Source organism: Alosa sapidissima, chromosome 23 (genome assembly GCF_018492685.1).
Source record: "Alosa sapidissima isolate fAloSap1 chromosome 23, fAloSap1.pri, whole genome shotgun sequence".
In the NCBI taxonomy this organism is placed as follows: domain Eukaryota; kingdom Metazoa; phylum Chordata; class Actinopteri; order Clupeiformes; family Clupeidae; genus Alosa; species Alosa sapidissima.
The window spans coordinates 8,063,474-8,082,446 of NC_055979.1; the positions used below are offsets into that span (position 1 = coordinate 8,063,474).

The window sequence follows — 18,973 nt, forward strand, 5'->3', positions numbered from 1 at the left end:
GACAGATGATATTATAGTGTAATAAAATGGCAGTATCTCTGATGGAGTAGACAGTTTTAAAATTAACTAATTTCAGTACATGCATGCACTGTACTGTTATCCCTAAGCTTCTTATTATTATTATTATTCTAACTAAATTTGTGCGTTTAATTCAGCTTGAACCATTTAAAGTACAAACTTTGTTCATACATAGTTGCATAGGTCTCCTTAATGACACTTCTTTTATGTATTTTTATACCATCTATCAACATCCATTCAATTACTACCTGGCACCTTCATAGCAACCAATATGATTACCCAAGCAACCAACATACAGTAGCCACAATTATGTGGTTCCAATTATGTTGACATGGCCATGGCCCTCCTCTGATGGGGTGAACAAGTTTGGGTCTTCTTCTGACCTTCTGGCCAGGCTTGGGATGATGATCTTCAGTAAACAAAGTAATGTTTTGCTACATTTAAGCACACTGTGAGAAACTGCAACTTTGTCAGCTGTTTTGAATGAGGAGAAATCATTAGATGTCAACTTTACACTGTAACACCGGATGTCAGAACAAGAAAAAACACAATTAAGACCAAGTAGACTTACATGGTTGTTCATAGCTTCAGCAAATTAGTTCCATTACCTTCAGAAATAAACAAAAATTAATTGATTATTAAATGTGCTACGATGGCTGTGAAACACCTGGTAAACCATGATCTAATAATGTATAATATTGATAAATAAATGAATAATGCCTATTGGCTATGGCTATCTAAAATGGAACATGCCAAAGGGAAGTTAATATGGTGAAGAAAAAGGAGAGCAACATACTCCGCACTGAGATCCATAATGTAGGCTAGTCATACAAAGGCAACATCTCCATCTGGATCCTGGAGGTGGAGAGGATGTGCTGACGGACTCCCTCTGTTGCCACTGCTGCTGTGGGCTTTGTGGAGGTTGTCTGAACTGCAGATGGAGGAGCTAACATAACAGATCCATAATAAATGTTATTGTCTTATTATAAGAACAGCTGTGTTGTAAAGTTGGGATGCAGATAATAGAAGGATTCAAGAAATCTGACCATCATTTTTGTGCTGCTTCTCTCCTCCTGTGCAGCTGCATCCTCCATTATTTCCTGGAGGACAAGATTCCTTATTCAAACATGCTGCTATCTGTTGCCAACTGCTGGATATTGCCACTTTTTGCAACAACCATAGTAATAACCTTGATATAGCTATAGTACTACCGACTATCTTAAAATCTACAGCTATAGTATACGTCATTGTACCTCCTCACCACTATGCCTATGATAACACTGTATCTGCCAACCACATATTGGCTTAACGTCAACATACCATTGTAGGCCTATATTATAGCCTAAGGATCACTGAAGCAAGGTGTAGGCTATAGGCTACCATAGTCTATAAAATGTAATGAGTAAATAGCCTATAGCAAGTGGTTTACCAAGTCTAGGCTATATTAACTGAAATATTGGCATTACGCCAGAAAAAAGCATAGAACTTGAGAAGAACGAGGTGTATCAAATACTAAGCTGTTTTTGTTCTTATCTGACCTATTTTAAATGTAATTCCAATTATTTCCTCTCCGTGCGGATAGAGAAATATAACTTTTAACACTTGAGGGCGCTAGTGGTCCGCTGATTGTCGGCATATCAAAGAAGTGCACTGAAACTAATTGAATGCTGTTTGTCACAATAACGGCAAAGCAAGTTCACTCAGGGTTCCAGACAGTGAGGCCTGTCGATTTGGCTCGTCAGGGCTTTGCCTTATGATCACATCAGTGAGTCAGACTTAGAAAAGGCTTGATTAGAAGATGACCGACAGTGACGAATGACTACGTTACATTCTTCCAGACCCGACTATTCGATCAACAAGAAATGGAGCCGAGGTTGCTGATCCTACTCACTGTCAGCTTTCTGCTGTGTGGAGTTCAGAGAAGTTTGGCTGACAAAGGTGAGAATGTCTTGAAAACCAAACATGCTTGCTCGTCGAATGGTCATGTGCGTGCAGGAGTATAACACATGAGCTGTTATGTCTTGGTGTAAACGATTTTTCATTCATCACTAGTATCGATAGGTTAGCGGCAGGCTAACAGCCAGCTAACGCTTGCTGGTGGTCCTTTCAACTACTGAGCTGAGTTTATTGGTAATCTCTTCCCTTTAATGCAATGTTAACCGCACGGTTTACGGGTTTACTTAGTATTACGAGGAGACGCTACACCGACGAGCTTTTTTCAATAAACGATGCGATGGTAACTTATCAGCGTTTTGATAAACTGTGCGTAGCTGCCTTGCTAGCAGTGAATACACAAAGTTTTCAATAGTTCTGCATGGTTGCAGAGATATCCCGTTTAAACCCACGGGGTAAGTTAGCACGCGCACTTTTCTGGTTTTAAATGTTTAATTTAATTGTTTCCTTACGAATAGTTTTTGAGAGCTCTCTACCACGTCCAAAGGTTCAGCACTAGACGGGGCATTGACTTCACTTGATGCGGATTTCAGAACTTAATTGTCACTTATTTTTGTTTTTTTCCCCCTTCAGAGAGCAAATTTCATAATTAACAATACAACTAGCAGATAAAACGAACGTCAGTCAAGGTCTTGAATATATATGACAAATAGTCTCGTTTGCAGGCAAGCGATGGAAGAAGCAACTGGACCAATTAGAGGAAGCTGTACGAAACTACAAGCCATGCAGTCAACACAACTGCAGCTGCTACCTTGGGTATTTCAAAACTTTTCAACACTATATTGATATTTTAGTAAATGCAGTTGTAGTCTAGCACAGCATTAGGCTATAAGCCAAGATTGATTTCTCACCAAGCATGACCATGTACCTTTGACTTTCGGTGTAAGTTGCTTTTTACATATCTCTGGTAATGTCCTGTATCTCTGTGTATGTGAATGACAGAGTCCTAAAGGCAGATCTCAAGCCATTTCGCCCTGGAGTGTCAGAGTCTCTTATGATGGAGACAGTCCGTCGAGGAGTTGGTACGCACTACCAGATCATCAACCACAAGCTGTACAGAGAACATAATTGCATGTTCCCTGCCAGGTGTGTGTGTGTGTGTGTGTGTGTGAGAGAGTGTGTTGTTTTCTGGACTGTCTGTAACATGTTACTGATGCTGGTTGTCTGTGGTGTACTGGTTCTGCCACTGACTGAAGAAATTCTTGGCAATCCAATGAAAGGGCATTTAGAATAAATTGGATTAAGTGGTCACTCCTGTGTAAAGCATATGGTGCTGGAGAGTCCATAGATACACAAGTGTCTTTGTGTGAGATAATCTTTTAATTGATTTTATTTACTGTAAAGATTACTTCTCATTCTCATTCTAGATGCAGTGGAGTGGAGCACTTCATTCTGCAGGTGATTGACAGGCTCCCTGACATGGAGATGGTGATCAATGTGCGAGACTACCCGCAGGTGCCCCACTGGGCCCAGCCTGCCCTCCCTGTGTTGTCCTTCAGCAAGGTCAGCACAGCTGAGACTGTTTTTTGTTTTTTTATCTGACTTATTGTGTGTTGTGTGTGACTGATTGTGTTAGCATTGATATTAAGAGCACTCTGTATCTAGTGATTAACACTTCTGGTCCAAGAATGCTTAATCCATGTACAGGAAATCGCCCCATACTATAATGGCATGCCTTTGCTAATGCCACACAAACACACACACACACACCAAATTGTACACAGAAAGAAGTTAACACTATCAAATATTTAGAGTAGTATGGGGTTTAAACACCCCCACACCCTTCCCCAGGTGAAAGGGAGAGTGGTGATGTGTTTTCTGAATGTTGTTTTTCTGAAGACGTTGACTAATCCTGCTCTGTTTGTTGGGCCCTTGCCAGACACCAGACTACCAGGACATCATGTACCCTGCCTGGACCTTCTGGGAAGGAGGCCCTGCGGTCTGGCCCATCTACCCCACTGGACTAGGCCGATGGGACCTCATGAGGGATGACCTGCAGAAGTAAGACTACAGTGATGTTATGCAAAATATTGTCACGATTAGCTTGTATGTGGAACTGGATAAGAACACCCTTTCTTAGAATGAGTAGTATGCATGTGGTGTAAGTAGTTTCATTTTTCCCCCTACAAATGTCAGAAATCTGCAGTTTATCAAATGTAAAATTCCCAGCACAAAGTGGGACAATTCTAATGGATAGATTGGAAATACATTGGAGTCCTTGAGAAACCTCTTGTAACCAGAGTTTAGTCTCGTATTTCCTCTGTTTGGTTCATAACACATTGTTGTTTTGTGCTCCTCAGATCAGCAGCACAGTGGCCATGGAAAAAGAAACGCTCTAAGGGATTCTTCAGAGGCTCAAGGTTAGACTGAGTCTGAAGTCACTAGCTTTACAGTGCCCTGTTTTTTCCATCTGTCCTCCTAACACTCTAGAAGAGCAGTTAAAACATCACTGCAATCGCTTGCCTATGGCTCGTTTGCAGGTTAAGATGACCCTGTGTAAAGCAGGGTTGTGCAAAATTCGAATTGCAATTCTGCTTCCTGTTTGCTACCTCAATTGAAATGCAAGTGAAATTCAAGAATTGAATTGGAATTTAAGAGCCAGTTTCAATTCAATTCTGGGATTTTGCACAAGCCTGGTGTTAAGTACAGTGAGTAAAGTAGCCAAGCGTGCTGAGTGTTTTCACTAAGTTAAACCAATCCTCCACCCCCCACCTCCAGAACCAGCGCTGAGCGGGACCCTCTGATCCTGCTCTCCAGGGGGCAGCCAGAGCTTGTGGATGCCGAGTACACCAAGAACCAGGCCTGGAAGTCAGAGAAGGTTAGTAGAGGGTTGGCCTTTGCTCCATTTCTATGCATATTTTTGTAGTTCGTACACAGCACCCTCCACATTTTTTGGCACCTCAGAAAATGTTGACTAAGTGGTATAAAAAATAATGTTTTGGCAATATAACTTAGTGTTACAATGAAAACAATGAGGAAAAATCCAAACTTGTGAATTTGTGATTTTATGAATTTATTCTGCCACAATTACTGGCAAGTCTAGAAAGCCTTATAAGCAATTGAAGTTATAATCGTATTAAGCTGTTTGTTAAAAATATATATTTATTTCTTTATGATATATTGGTTTTTTTTTTTTCAAAATAAATGTGTTTCTCTTCAAGGTTGGATTTTTCCATACTGTTTTCATTGTGACACTAAGATATATTGCCAAAAGGTGCCCTTTCTTTATGCCTTTTACTCAACTTGATGCCAGTAAATGTGGAGGGAGGTGAACAGAGTGTACGATGAAGTGTAAAAGATCCTTTCATCACTCAACAAAATAAACAATGTTTGGTCTGTTCTTACACAGGATACTCTCGGGAGACCACCTGCTAAAGAGATTTCCCTAGTTGACCATTGTGAATACAAGTAAGACTTCCTGTCTGTTCAACTTAAAAAGAAAGCTCAATGGACTTCTGATAGCAACAGATCTCCCATGTTTTGTTGATACATGCATGCCTGTTGCCTACATACATGAGGGTCAACTGAGGTATTAGCTGGATAATGGCCTTCAAGGTATCCCGATATATGGAATAAATTTGAAGGAGAAAACTGCGTTCATTAGGTCTATGTATCAGGATACCTTGGCGGCCATTATCTCTTATGTAGGAGGAATTATACTTTGCCCAGGTGAGTACCCTGTCCATGGGATTAGTCCTCGACTAAAAGCTCTTTCTCAATGAAGATCTTCATTGAAGTTCTCTTATAGACCTAGGGGTGTAAAGTTACACATATTCGTACAGGACGTTAGGTTCAACATAGATTTGTCCCGAATGCATCAAATGCAGTATTTAACAGTAATCAACAGTAGGCTTTTTTGTTTGCCGACCATGTTTCAAATTCTAGTTCCCACACAAATATATTCAGTGGCGGACCATAAGACCGTTTAGTCAATTAATGTCAAAAAAACATTTGACATCTTTTCAAAATACTATTCCGGTTGAGCCTCAGCAATCTCAGTGAATCTAAGGTTAGCGATACCTACAGGCTTACTGCACTGAAAATTAACCGAACCGTGACCTAAAAACCGAGGTACACACCGAACCGTGATTTTTGTGTAGCGTTACACGCCTACTAGGGCCTAATCTCTGCACAGGAAACCGGCCTATATCGTGCGCAGTAGGTGAATTCGGTCTTTGTTCTGCAGATATCTCTTTAATTTCCGTGGCGTGGCTGCCAGCTTCCGGCTAAAGCACCTCTTCCTGTGTGGCTCGCTGGTTTTCCATGTCGGGGAGGAGTGGCTGGAGTTCTTTTACCCGCAGATCCGCCCGTGGGTGCACTACATCCCTGTCAAGCAGGATCTGTCTGACGCCAGGTAAACCCAACTGGATGCACATGTTCAGTGACTGAAGACTTCACATTCACCAAGTTAGAGCTGTTCAGTCATGATGTTGTTGCTGTTGCTGCTGAGTTGATTATTCCACTGAACATGTTCTTAACAACAGGTAGAACAGAGATGTGTACTATATTACATTTTATGCATTTTATGACCGCTTCGCAGTTTGTATGTAGTGGAGGTTTTTTTAAAAAAAAAAAAAAATTCTGAAACTAATGCAATTGTCAACAACAGTCCACAGTTGACCAGTTCACAGTTATTGTAAGACACACCCTGCTGGAAAAACAAGGCCTCAGTCCATACATGTGTAACGGAATCCACCTGAACAGTACAATCTCACTGACTGATGTTTCCTGAGCCAGTTGCACTCTCCAATTGTTATTTTCTCCCATCTTCTGTAGAGATTTGTTGCAGTTTGTGAAGGAGAATGACAATGTGGCTGAGGTCATTGCCAAGAGGTAAAATGCTTTGTTTAAAAAAAAAACCTGCTTAAGAAAATCTGAGCTCAAATCAAAGAGTATAAAAGTACATGTAACTTCTATACTCTTTGCTCAAAGATTGCAGATATTTTCAAGCATTATCAAAAAGAATGCCTTGAAGGTCTCTGCCGTCTTTATATAGACCCTTTCAACAATAAAAACAAAAACAATGCTTGAACGTTCTATTTGGGCCCCAATCTACTTCCTCTGCATTAAGATAACATATGGGATGTTAAAAAGGAAGCCTTGTGGGGCAAACTATGATGCTGATAATGGAACTCTCTTGAAAGGGTCAATTACTCTACTCATCTCCCTCTCTTTCTCTCTCTTCCTCGATGTCTCCCCCTAGGGGTGAGCGCTTCATCCTGGATCACCTAAGGATGGCGGACGTCTCCTGCTACTGGGAGAATCTGCTCAGCCAGTTCGCCCAGCTGCTACAGTACCGGCCCACCAGACGACCCAACTACAATCAGATCACCCACAGGCCCGACCATGGCGAACTCTGACCCGGAGGACCGGACCTCCAAGACGCGTGAGGCTACGTCCTCCTCTTGTCCATTAGGTTGCTCATATACCATTTCCTCCTCTTTATCCTCCTCCTCCTCCTCTGTGCTTCACCAGGGCAGCTTATGCAGAATTGCCATCATTTGCTCAGCTTTAAAGAGCACATTTTATACGCAGGCCAACAGCTGTCAAAACATTTGATCCCATCTAATAAGCCATCCTATACTGTACAAGCAACACAAGTTCTTGATTTCTGGTGTATGACTCCCCCCCCCCCCCCCCCCCCTTTTTTTTTAAAAAGTACTTCTACTTTTAGCTAAATATTGAAATAATACATTAGTGGACTTTTGTTTACATGTGTAGGAGGTCATATAGTTTGTGAGGTTGTAATAATTGAGATTGAATTCCTGCTGAGAAGAAGCTCTTGGTATCTAAGAACGGCCTGCACTAGGGCTTCTGTTGTCCTCAGGATGTGAAAGTGAATGTCTCCCGGCAACAAAAGAATTTTACAGTTCTAGCGATTGTGAACAGTGAACTAGAGAAAGTCTTAATACAAGAATATGTGAAACATGTTCTCTACAAGGATATGTGAAACATGTTCTCTACAAAAAGAGATTGTTGTACGAACACTGGTCAGTGGCAGAGACGCAAGGTACATGAACAAAGTGATGCTGATTTTCGCTATTGCTTAAATAGTATCATACATGCTATGCTTTCAACTTGCAAGCTTTTTTTTTAAAGACTTTTCTGTTCTTTGGTATGGGTTTTTATTTACGGTTACTTGCCTTTAGGCCAACAGCCAAACTCACACAATGGCGGAGACCTTTGATGGCAGCACAACTTTAACTGCCATTTTCTGCACTGGTTTTATTAATGTGACGGCGTTGCTGATAAATGTCAAATGTCTGCCTCATTTTGGTGTGTATTCACAATTCTGCTTAACATCTTAAGGTGCTTAAGTTGACATTAGTGATATCATGTTGGTGTATAATGGACATTATATATCTTTATCAGATCATTCAACCACCCAGCACCTGAGAGGTGGGTGTACACAAGCTGGGTATTTCTGGGCAGTTCTGGCTATTTTAATAACAGAGATTCATCATACAAACAGTGCTGATGCAGTAGTACGTGTTGGGCACAACCAGAGTTTAGTTGCGTTTCAGACACCTATCCGTAACTTCCTGACACGTTTTTTCTTCATCCCTCAAGGTGCCATGAGAGACCACTTTAATGTGCTCTGGTTTGACACAGCAACAGTGTGTACATGGGCGTGGGTGCTGCTAACATAAAGCTTGTCACATGTCTGTTGCCACTAGTGAAGCCCCTGGGGTTTCACACGTGCTTCCCAGATAACACCGTTCTTATTTGAATTCTCTATTTGTAAAGACCTGTATAGACCACATTGGTACTAGGTCGCTGTGGTGCTGAATGTCCGCTCAGAACAACCTTATTGTACTATCCGTGCTGTATTTAAGACACATCTAAAGGCGTTGCCACACAACACCTGGCCTTGACTGTAGTAATTGTTTGTTATCACAAGCGTGTTCTATTTGTATATTGGTGATGTAATATCATGGTGTATGCCAGATAGTGAGAGAAGGGAGATGTTCAATCTAATTTCTCCACTCTCACTGTGCAGCGCAGCATATTTTTCTATTTCTTATTTAAAACGGTTTTCCAATGGTTGAGATTAATTAATTTTCTAGAACCACTGTGCTTTTCTGTACAATAAAACATGTCATTTAATATATTTTTGCACGTGTTATTTACTATTTTAGATTATTATTGTTTTTTATTGTTGTTTTCCCCCCCAAAGTATTGCAATTAATATCAAGCCAAATAAATACTTCAATCATATTTAATAGAGGAGATTGAGGGACACATGATTACCTTCCCAGTGATCACCTGTATTAGTTGGAACTGATTTTGTACAACACAGAGCTTACATCTACAAATGGCACACAGCCTTTGGAGACCATCAATTGCAGAGTTCCAGGTGTTGAAATTGAACACACAACACTTCATGACAACATAAGTTGCAACAGAATTAACAACTGGTCTGTAATGATTCAGGCCGGAGGTCTTCTGTTCTTAATAGGTACAGGAATGATGCCTGATGTCTTGAAGTGCACAGGTACAGCGGACAAGGTCAGGGGCTGATTGAAAAGGTCTGTGAGGATGTGAGGTAGCTGTTCAGTACAGTCAGGGATGGATTACTGCACGGGCCTACCGGGCCCAGGCCCAGGGGGCCCTGAAGCCCAAGCCTTTGCATGGAATCATTGCCTCAATATCAACAAATCAGGATGTAGGCCATGAATCTGATTGAATTTAGTACTGGCCATCCCCAAAATGCACCAGAATACAGGAAATCACATCAAACGAATAAAAAGAATTCTGGGGGTACATGAGTACATGAGCGTTGTAGGCGGGACGCCACCAGGCCCTGCTGCTTTCTTGTTCATCTGTTTCACGAGTACACAAGCTGTACTGTACACCTGACCTGTTGTAGAGTGGTGGTGAAGGGAGGTGGAGCAGACTGAGTTGTATACGATACAACTTTATTTCAGTTTGTGCTGAAATTCTTTTTGCATCCCTGGGTATCTGTGCCAGTAGAAGAGTGCCTACAGAACTTCACATACAGTAGTTTTTTTTAAAGGGCAGGTAATCTATTGAAATATCACCTGAGCAATATGTACAGAGGCCATGTTTTACAGGACTGTTAGGTTAATGAACATCTGTCTGTTTCAGGGAACCAACTACCCATTACGAAAAGTGTCAATTAACACAAGTGCTAGCTTGCCCTACACCCAGACCCCCCCCCCCCCCCCCGGCTCTCTCACTCTCTGTGCCTCAGAGATAATTCATTTTGTCCAAAGTTGATGGAGGGATGGTGTAAATCCCTGCTGATTTCTGTAATTATCTGCCCCATATTTCTCAGTGGCACGTTCAGTATTTTTAGCCTTAAAGCGAAATGGCATGGGAGAAGAGAAGGGTTGTGCACAAATTTCTGATCTTCTGACGCTATCGTCCTCAGTCGAGAGAGAGAGAGAGAGGAACTCGGAGAAAGCAGCAAGGTAAACTGAGAGGCGAGGCAAACAAGAAAAAGTGTTGCTTGAAACTCTAAACATCAAGGTGCATAAAGACAAAATTGCAAAATTGTAAGTATAGGCTACAGAAATCTTAAACTCAGTCGTTCGTCCACTGGCTCTGGAGAAGCAATGCTGTCTCTGTGGATGATCTCCGTCGCATGCGTGGGTCTCGGCTCTCTGTGCTCTGGGAAGGGGGGGCTGGAGTTCCCCAGCTTCGACGGGAAGGACCGCGTGCTCAACATCAACAAGCGGAACTACAAGAAGGCCCTGAAGAAGCATGACATGCTCTGCGTGCTCTACCACGAGCCTCTGTCCACCGACAAGGGCCTCCAGAAGCAGTTCCACATGACCGAGATGGTCCTGGAGGTGAGGTGGGGTGGGGTAGAACGAGGAGACGTAGGAAGGGCATGACAGGAGATTTGTACAGTATAGGTGATCTGGCCTGGTTAGAGGCTTGTAATGTATTATGGGCTCAGTTATGAGGAGCTTGAACTGGTAAAGGTATGTTTGATAAGAGAGGAGGAACTCAAGAGCAAAGACTTTGATAAGAGTTGCTGTTTTCTGGTGAATCCAACAGGAATGTGTTGTATTAGGTTTCAATGCAAGTGGATGTACAGAGTATGCTCAGACTAACATATCTACCATTAGTACTATCCACAGTAATGTATGATGATGTATGCACACATTCGGGAGCCTTGTACGGCAGACGACATCTTTCCACAAATGTTAGATTTTGGCATCTTTAGATTAGATTATAGATTTCTACTTCTTAACCTAGCTTTCTTTGCTTTTAGTGAACATTGCAGCTCTAAAACTAGGGCATCTATTCAGTCTCACCTGTGGAAGCTCTAATGATTATAATCCTGGCACTGAATGGTCTCAATAACTGGGTCATGTGTAACTCCATTACTTCCTGTCCTCATTGGCAGGCTTTGTTGTCCATGCATGTTGTTTCATCAGTATGACCTGATGGAGATTTAGTCCCTTGGTCCCTCTTGACAACCTTCTATTCCCACCTCCCAGTTAGCTGCCCAGGTTCTGGAGGACCGAGATATTGGGTTTGGGCTGGTTGACTCTCGCAAGGATGCCAAAGTGGCCAGAAAACTAGGTAATGCTTCACTAAACTTCAAAATTCAGAGGATACATGTTAGTCCAATATAGTATTTGTGATTCTAATTTGATAAAAATCTCACTTCACTTTTCATACTGTTTTATGGGCAATCAGGACTGGAAGAAGAAGGCAGCATCTACATATTTAAAGATGATCGCCTCATTGAGTTTGACGGAGAACTGTCGGCTGACACTCTGGTGGAGTTCTTGTTGGATGTGAGTATGACTTCAACAGGGTTTTATGTGAAATGCCTGATGCACATTCCACTCTAGGAGTAATCAGTTACATATCACTACACATATCACTTACTCTTCACACACAACCATATAGTATTATTCTGAACAACGTTCAACCAGCAGTTTGACTGGATTTAAACATGGAGGGCATTTGCTGCCCTCTGCTGGGCATAATACATAAAGATCTCCTCTCATTTTCTCAGGCCCAGCTCATGTCTAGTTGATGTTCTGTAATTCTGTAATTCTTCACTTTTACTTTAACCTATGCTGGTTGTTTCACTACCTCTGGCCTGATTGCTTCTGTTTGTTGTCTTGCTGCCACGTTGCAGCTCCTGGAAGACCCAGTGGAACTCATCAGTAACTCCCGGGAGCAGCGAGCCTTTGAGCGGATGGAGGGCCATTCCCGCCTCATTGGCTACTTTAAGGGGGAAGAGTCGGAGCGTGAGTATTCTCTTTGAACATACTCAATATAGTTACTTACAACTATAGCAAAGTGTCCATTGCAATGCATAGCTGCTGCTGAAGTGGGGTGGGGGAATGGGATCATTTATTTTATGAGGTAACAAAGTACTAAAAGAATTGTGTTACAATGATGGCTCATTCCCAGATGTGCATAGAGCCTACATTTTAATGCACAGGGGAATGTTTTCCATTTCTATTTGTTCCTGCGTAACAGAAGGACAGAGTCAAAATTCAGACTGGGCCAGTGAATCCCAGAGATGTTCCCCTTGAGTGCTCAGTCTATGCAAAGATGAGTCCCTGAACAACAGCACTCTCCAAAAATAGCACTCACCACTCAGTTTGTAAGAACAAGAGCAGTTTAACAAGGTTCTCAAAAGGAAGTGAGGAAAATGTCTTTTAGATGTTTGTAGGCAGAACTTAAACTTAGTCTAAAATATAATGTACTATATCATTATTTTAAGTTGCCTCTCTCTCCCTCTCTCTCTCACTCACTCACAGATTATAAAGCCTTCCTGGAGGCAGCTGAGCAGTTTCAGCCCTACATCAAGTTCTTTGCCACTTTTGATAAAGCGGTAAGTTTATCTTCTCCCACAGTGCTGTTGACAGAGTGAATGCTGAACTTCAGTGAATGCTGGTAGAGAGGTCTTTGTGTTAGACTTTGGATGGCCACTTTATTTTACTATGTAGGATGATAAAGACATCCTCCAATGAAGATCAGGCTTTTAACCTTAATGTCCATATTGTGTTGTTTTAATATGATGAGCAGATTTGCATATCACAATAATAATAAATGATCAAGAGAGAAAAAATACTCTTTTGTGATTGGCTGTAGGGTAGAGTATAACCTCGGTGGCCGTTAAATAAATCCCTTAAATATTGTTTCTGTTTGTCTATACTGTATGTTGCAGGTTGCCAAGCATCTGACTCTAAAGATGAATGAGATTGACTTTTATGAGCCCTTTATGGAGGAACCAGTCACTATCCCTGGAAAACCCAACTCTGAGAATGAGATTGTAGACTTTGTTCACACACACAGAAGGTATAGTAAGTGTACTAATGTGCAAGAGTAACATAAAAACCTACAGTATATCCACATAGCCTCATTTTTAAAATACTACATTTTTGAATTCTCTACAGGCCAACTCTGAGAAAGTTGCGCTCTGATGATATGTTTGAGACCTGGGTAAGGAAATTAATGTTTAGAAAGTTTAATTTACATCTTGAAAGTCTTGTTACGCAGTTTCTAAACTACAAAATATTTTGTAACATACAACAAACATGTATTCACGAACCGCTAGCTGCCTGTAAAAAAACACAGTCCCTGTGGACAGCCCAGGCTCCACAAACAAAAACAGCCTGGTCCAGCCTGGGGGGTATTCCAAGTACGTGGTTTACCGACAAACCTCGATAAGTGAACTCAGAGTAAGTGGTAAACATCCTACAACAAGAGCCCTATGGCATTGTTTTGTAAGGGGAATGAAGCCACACAGCTCTTCTATTAATAGGTTTACTACTTTACTACTCTGAGTTAACTTACCCAGGTTTGTCACTAAACCACATACTTGGAATACCCCCCTGGACCATGAAACATAACAGACTGTTCGAGCCAATCGCCACGCTTAGAGAACCTTTAAAGAAATAAATCAATTATACATCATAACATTGTCATTGAATGCCTACGTGTCACCAGGCTTGCAATCTGTAAAGTGTTAAATAAGGTACCATTAGAATATAACATGACTACTTTTGAATGATCCCATTGGATATGATCCTATTGGATCCACCAATGGTAAATTCTGCAGCAAGATGACATTTATAGCACATTTCTGCATTCTGTCTTTATAACAGGAGGATGACATGGATGGGATACACATAGTAGCCTTCGCTGAGGAAGAGGATCCCGGTTAGCTGATAGTTCTGAAAATATACTAACTGTATTTCTTAATGATCGTATTTTTATGTTTCACTGTGGGTTGCGACTAGTGAACATTTACTGTGTATCACCTCTAAGATGGCTATGAGTTCCTGGAGATCCTAAAGGAGGTAGCAAGAGACAACACCAACAATCCTGACCTGAGCATCGTATGGATTGATCCTGATGACTTTCCTCTGGTAAGACTTCGCAACATCCAACTGCTGATAAAGCTGATACCATAATATGGTATGTGTAGAATACATGAGCTAGTTGTTTTTAAAGCATTTTAAGCAGACTTAACTGAACAGGAAACTTCAGAGAAGCGTGCAGTGTATGCTTGTTGAATGTGTGTGATGACTACGCGATATCTTGATTTTCATGGTAGGCACACTACCTGCATGAGAAGATGTGTGTTTCGTGGAAGTTGATATGTTCTGAAGCTGCCATGCACATGCAATGCATCCTATGTAAAACAGGGATAATTGCATAGCATTGAAGGGATGGTGTTGGCTTGGACGTGACACTTTGTGCAATCCTGGCCGGACTGTATTTGAGTTCTTTTTTTCCAGTCAGCTTAATGAATTCTGTGATGTTTTCTGTGTAAACTGTGTGAAACAACAGCACATTTTTCTTTTACACAGCTAACCACATATTGGGAGAAGACCTTCAAAGTGGACCTTTTCAGGCCACAGATTGGTGTGGTGAACGTCACTGATGTGAGTCCCTTAATCACAGTGCCCACAACAAATGTATAACCTTCATAATACACACATGCAAGGACAGGCTTGAATGTGGGTATTTTTTTGTAAACAAACATGAATGGTACTTAAGTTAGTTACTCAGTGGTGGATTTGCCCTTCAAAACCACATGCTGAACGGTATTGTCACGGACTTTGTGGTGCTTGTTTTTGATATGTTTCTAGCCAGTCTCCAAAAGCCTTAAAATGAATGATAAGAACAAGGTTAAGTGACTGTGGCTGAAAGGTCATTCATGTTTTGTATTGATGTTCTTGTCCTTCTGTTTTAGGCGGACAGTGTGTGGTTGGACATTGCTAGTGATGAAGCCTTACCATCAGCAGAGGCCCTGGAAGACTGGATAGAGGATGTGCTCTCTGGGAAGATCAACACAGAGGATGATGACGATGAAGCAGGACGTGAGGGCGACAATGAGGATGATGATTACGAAGAAGAGGATGATGAGGATGAGGATGCTGATGATGCAGATGATGACAGTGACTGAATTTCATTATAGTTCTTGAAGTGTGAATCCATTGTATACCTTCAAAAGTCTTATTATGTCTGGTGTTTTAGTGTAAAGGAATGTATTTCATGCAAAGGGTTAATCATTTGAGCAAGGTGTCCAAAAGCAATATTCAAAAGCAATAGGTTTCTTTGGAGGATGGATACCAAATTATGAAGAAATAAAACTGAATTAATACCTAGTAGGCCCTACTACGTTTTTATTTCAGACACATAAGGCTATACTTACCTGGGTATTACTCCTTGAGTGAGTGTATGGTCACAATTATAAAAATCCCTGTAATGTAATCCAACGGCAAATGACTGATTAATTCCACTCTTTTTCGATCACTGGTACACAGGTATAAGCAAAGACAAAAAAATCACTCCACTGAGGATGGTTCAAGGATTAGATGGCTCACTTATTGTATCTAAATGGGCACTTTCGGTTGAAACTATTATGGAAACTATTGTACCAGCTGCGAACAGACACGTGCTGTTTAAAAAAAGACTTGCTGTGACCTATGACTTACTATGCAGTGCAATAGTCTGTCGATCTGTTTGTTTCGACTTAGTTCTTTCACAGTAGGTTTTTTATGTGATGGAAAATGCCCTCTCTCAGCTACTGTAGTAAACATCTGCACGTGGTCCTCAGGGGGATATCACATGACTCTCTGAAACAGGAAGTAACAGAACAAGAACTGGTGACGACCGACGAGGGCTGAAGTGGCTACTAATAACTTCAGAAATAATAATATACTAACCATTTCAAGTTAAGTGTAAAAACGTTTGCGTAAATATGAAATGCGCCTCTATGTGACCGAGGTAGGTGGGTGTCACTTAGTGTAGACCAGTCTACAAGTAGTAAAAAACAGCTGTAGCCTACTCACGCTATCTTAGGTTTCAAGGAACAACCCTTTTCCGAAATGGTGTCGCTGATATGTACTTTACAAGATCACCGAGATGATGTGAACTGGTGCGTCTTTTCCGCCAAATTGCTGGCTACTTGTTCAGCAGACAAGACCGTTCGTGTTTACTACACTAAAGACTTCAGCGAGCTCCCCTTCTCTCCTCTTTCGGGCCATGGCTATCCGGTGCACTGTTGTTCCTTCAGTCCCTGTGGACAGTATCTGGCTTCCTGCTCTACAGACGCTACAACGGTGGTCTGGCAGATGGACAGCGGCGAAATAGAGACCGTTTTGGAACATCCCGGTAGAAGCCCGGTCCGAGTGTGTGCCTTCTCGCCCGACTCGGTGCACCTGGTGTCCGGAGCTTCCGATGGCACGCTGGCGCTGTGGGATTTCACGTCTAGATCAATACTGAGGTCTGTCCCAACTGAAAGTGTTTTAAGATTCTTGAAACATGTTTTGGTAGAACATACTCCCAGTGAAACATCGGTGTGTTCCAGTGAAATGTTGCTTATCGGTACTTAAATGTCACATCATAGTAATAACATCAACAATCAAGTAACAACAAGTATAACTGTGATATATTCAAGGTTTTCACCATAAACACATGACATTTGCACAAAGGCATTTGCCAATTTACAAACAGACCAAATTACTTACACAAAAGTCACACATAATGTCACAGACTGGATTGAATTTGTGCTACTATTTCTTCCCACTTAAATAGGACGGGTGGAGTGGCTGACACCACTATGGTCGCCTGCTCCTTCAGCCCGTGTGGTCAGCTGTTTGTCAGCGGCTCCATGTATGGAGACCTTAGAGTGTGGAACCTGGAGCTGAAGCAGCTCTATGCTGAGAAGAGTGCTCACGACCTTGGTGTCACCTGCTGCCAGTTTGCCCCGCAGATGCAGAAAGGTACAGATAGCACTCATGGCCCATAAAATCACCATAAACCTGAACTTGATCACCGAAGTTGGGGTTTCTTCTTTTTTTGGATTAACCCAGTCACTGATTTTCCGGTTGATTTTTCAGTCATTGAGTGTATAACATTATTTTTATATAATACATTTTTAAATACAAGTACAGCTAATTGCTCCACATGATCCTCAAACTGTGTGTTCAGTTTGTGTGCTGATCATAGCTATAAGCAGTTCCAACCAATCGCTTCAACTGTCCAACCATGAGACACACACCTAGGCCTGATTAGCCTGATTACACCCCCCCCTCCTGCCCCATCCAGTTGTGGTGCGGAAACTTCAGGGATTGTAAGTCCTAGTCCTACAAATCAAATCAAGAGCATGGAAGAGATGAGTGTATTTTGGCTGTTGAGCTGAAATTTCACTAACTTTGGCACTTGCAATCATCTTTAACGATGGGCCATGCAACAGGATTACATACATTCTCCTTGATGTCTGAGAAATCCACAATATGATTTAGGGTGTGCAGCTGATTACTGTAGAAATAACACTCATGTATATATTACAAAGGTAGTCACTTATGTTACAAAGCAGGGCAGTCTGTGATATTTTGTCTGTGATACTTTGCTGATTATCCAATATTTTGCTGAAATATACATTATTACCACCAAAGTGCCACAGAAATAGTTCAAAATGTTCTGTCCTGGCCTCTGGTACCAAACAAAAAAATAAAACTGGATATTTTTTTTATCCCGTTGGCAAAATAGTCTTCGGATAAGAGACCACAAATTCTGGTCAGGCTTTCTCTTTACTTGGCTGCCAGTAGACAGTAGACAGTGTTGTGAGCCCCTGAGCCCCAGGTAGGTCACTGAATGAGGGAACCAGTGTGCGCTACCTTTCTGCGTTTCTGTGGGGATATTAATGAGGCCTGGACAGGCCCCGCTGAGTTCAGCTAGGAGTCTCCTGAAAAATGAAAGGAGAGAAAAATGTGTGTTGGCCATAAATAGGCAGCAGGGCAGGAGGAATTCAGCCATCTTATTTTTAGCGGTAGATTTAATATAGAGGCTCTTGTCATAGGAATGACCGTTTGACTTTCTGTGTGGAAGCCTCTCTCTCTCTCTCTCTCTCTCTCTCTCTCTCTCTCTCTCTCTCTCTCTCTCTCTCTCTCTGCCCTCTCCAAGGCGTTGAATGTTGCATATGTTTTAATGGCACATTAATGTGAAAGTGAGAGCTGCAGAGTCTGATAAAGGAGTGTCATCTCTCTCTTACTCCACTCTTCTTCTTCTTTTTCCTCACCAGCTTTCTTTCTCACATGCACTCTTTATTTGACTCCCTCTTTTGGGTCAGTTTTTCTAGTCAGACCTGCACTGAAAAATATGCGTCGGTCAAATGTAACCATTAGATATCCTTCACATACTTCTGAAATGCTTTGTGTGTCATTACAATGGTTTATGTACCATGATGATAATGACAGAATTATCTGGTATAAAATGTGAAAGGTGAACCCTGTGCAGTGACTAAGGCATAGGGGGATATACTGTAGCATAGGAACTGTTGTGATCAGAGTGCAACTACTGACGTCTCTCTTGCGTCGTCCTCCCTCTGTCTTCCTCAGGGACCGGTGGTAATGTGGTCCAGTTCCGCATGGCCTCCTGTGGGCAGGACAGCCTGCTGAAGGTCTGGAACATCTCTTACACTCCACACGCAGGTAGAGTACCAGCACTCTGTAGATGTACTGTAGGTCTGTTATGTTCCTGTTTTTCT

General features: G+C 41.8%; 3 protein-coding genes and 1 long non-coding RNA gene across 6 annotated transcripts in view; 3 read left to right on the forward strand and 1 right to left on the reverse strand.

Moving 5' to 3' along the window:
• LOC121698721 overlaps window positions 1–1,094 on the reverse strand; it is a 37,457-nt gene extending 36,363 nt beyond the window's left edge. The window contains exons 1-3 of the long non-coding RNA XR_006026843.1: window positions 1,065–1,094; window positions 815–964; window positions 590–626 (exon numbers count right to left, since the gene is read on the reverse strand). This is a non-coding gene — a long non-coding RNA (uncharacterized LOC121698721). The remainder of the gene's footprint in view (window positions 1–589; window positions 627–814; window positions 965–1,064) is intronic.
• Window positions 1,095–1,674: 580 nt separating this feature from the next.
• poglut1 (protein O-glucosyltransferase 1) lies at window positions 1,675–9,080 on the forward strand. 2 transcript variants are annotated; one of them, XM_042081036.1, is made up of 11 exons: window positions 1,675–1,956; window positions 2,625–2,727; window positions 2,914–3,057; window positions 3,339–3,474; window positions 3,851–3,972; window positions 4,272–4,331; window positions 4,690–4,789; window positions 5,321–5,379; window positions 6,158–6,325; window positions 6,748–6,804; window positions 7,175–9,080. In XM_042081036.1, exons 1-11 carry the CDS (start codon window positions 1,881–1,883, stop codon window positions 7,329–7,331), a joined length of 1,182 nt encoding a protein of 393 aa, XP_041936970.1. In that variant the 5' UTR covers window positions 1,675–1,880; the 3' UTR covers window positions 7,332–9,080. The 2 variants fall into 2 exon arrangements, with proteins under 2 accessions (XP_041936970.1, XP_041936971.1); XM_042081037.1 differs by having other exon boundaries at window positions 2,637–2,727.
• Window positions 9,081–10,245: 1,165 nt separating this feature from the next.
• On the forward strand, window positions 10,246–15,542 carry LOC121698718 (calsequestrin-2-like). Its single transcript, XM_042081034.1, has 11 exons — window positions 10,246–10,787; window positions 11,445–11,529; window positions 11,647–11,747; window positions 12,098–12,209; window positions 12,729–12,802; window positions 13,139–13,269; window positions 13,368–13,413; window positions 14,079–14,133; window positions 14,242–14,342; window positions 14,787–14,861; window positions 15,173–15,542. The coding sequence occupies exons 1-11, from the start codon at window positions 10,551–10,553 to the stop codon at window positions 15,383–15,385; spliced, it is 1,230 nt and encodes a 409-aa protein (XP_041936968.1). The 5' UTR covers window positions 10,246–10,550; the 3' UTR covers window positions 15,386–15,542.
• Window positions 15,543–16,072: 530 nt separating this feature from the next.
• The window catches only part of LOC121698425 (WD repeat, SAM and U-box domain-containing protein 1-like), a 14,767-nt gene continuing 11,866 nt past the window's right edge, over window positions 16,073–18,973 (forward strand). For both annotated transcript variants that reach the window (XM_042080518.1, XM_042080519.1), the window contains exons 1-3: window positions 16,073–16,708; window positions 17,020–17,207; window positions 18,825–18,917. In XM_042080518.1, coding sequence (XP_041936452.1) covers window positions 16,311–16,708; window positions 17,020–17,207; window positions 18,825–18,917 — 679 coding nt within the window. In that variant the 5' untranslated portion in view covers window positions 16,073–16,310. The remainder of the gene's footprint in view (window positions 16,709–17,019; window positions 17,208–18,824; window positions 18,918–18,973) is intronic.

Excerpts from the sequence above, each read along its gene's own strand:
- poglut1 (XM_042081036.1), top strand. The coding sequence starts at position 1,881 with ATGGAGCCGAGGTTGCTGATCCTACTCACTGTCAGCTTTCTGCTGTGT. Across the intron at positions 1,957-2,624 it reads GAGAAGTTTGGCTGACAAAG|TCTCGTTTGCAGGCAAGCGA; the intron begins GTGAGAATGTCT and ends TATGACAAATAG. Across the intron at positions 5,380-6,157 it reads GTTGACCATTGTGAATACAA|ATATCTCTTTAATTTCCGTG; the intron begins GTAAGACTTCCT and ends TTTGTTCTGCAG.
- LOC121698718 (XM_042081034.1), top strand. The coding sequence starts at position 10,551 with ATGCTGTCTCTGTGGATGATCTCCGTCGCATGCGTGGGTCTCGGCTCT. Across the intron at positions 12,803-13,138 it reads TTGCCACTTTTGATAAAGCG|GTTGCCAAGCATCTGACTCT; the intron begins GTAAGTTTATCT and ends TGTATGTTGCAG. Across the intron at positions 13,270-13,367 it reads TTTGTTCACACACACAGAAG|GCCAACTCTGAGAAAGTTGC; the intron begins GTATAGTAAGTG and ends AATTCTCTACAG.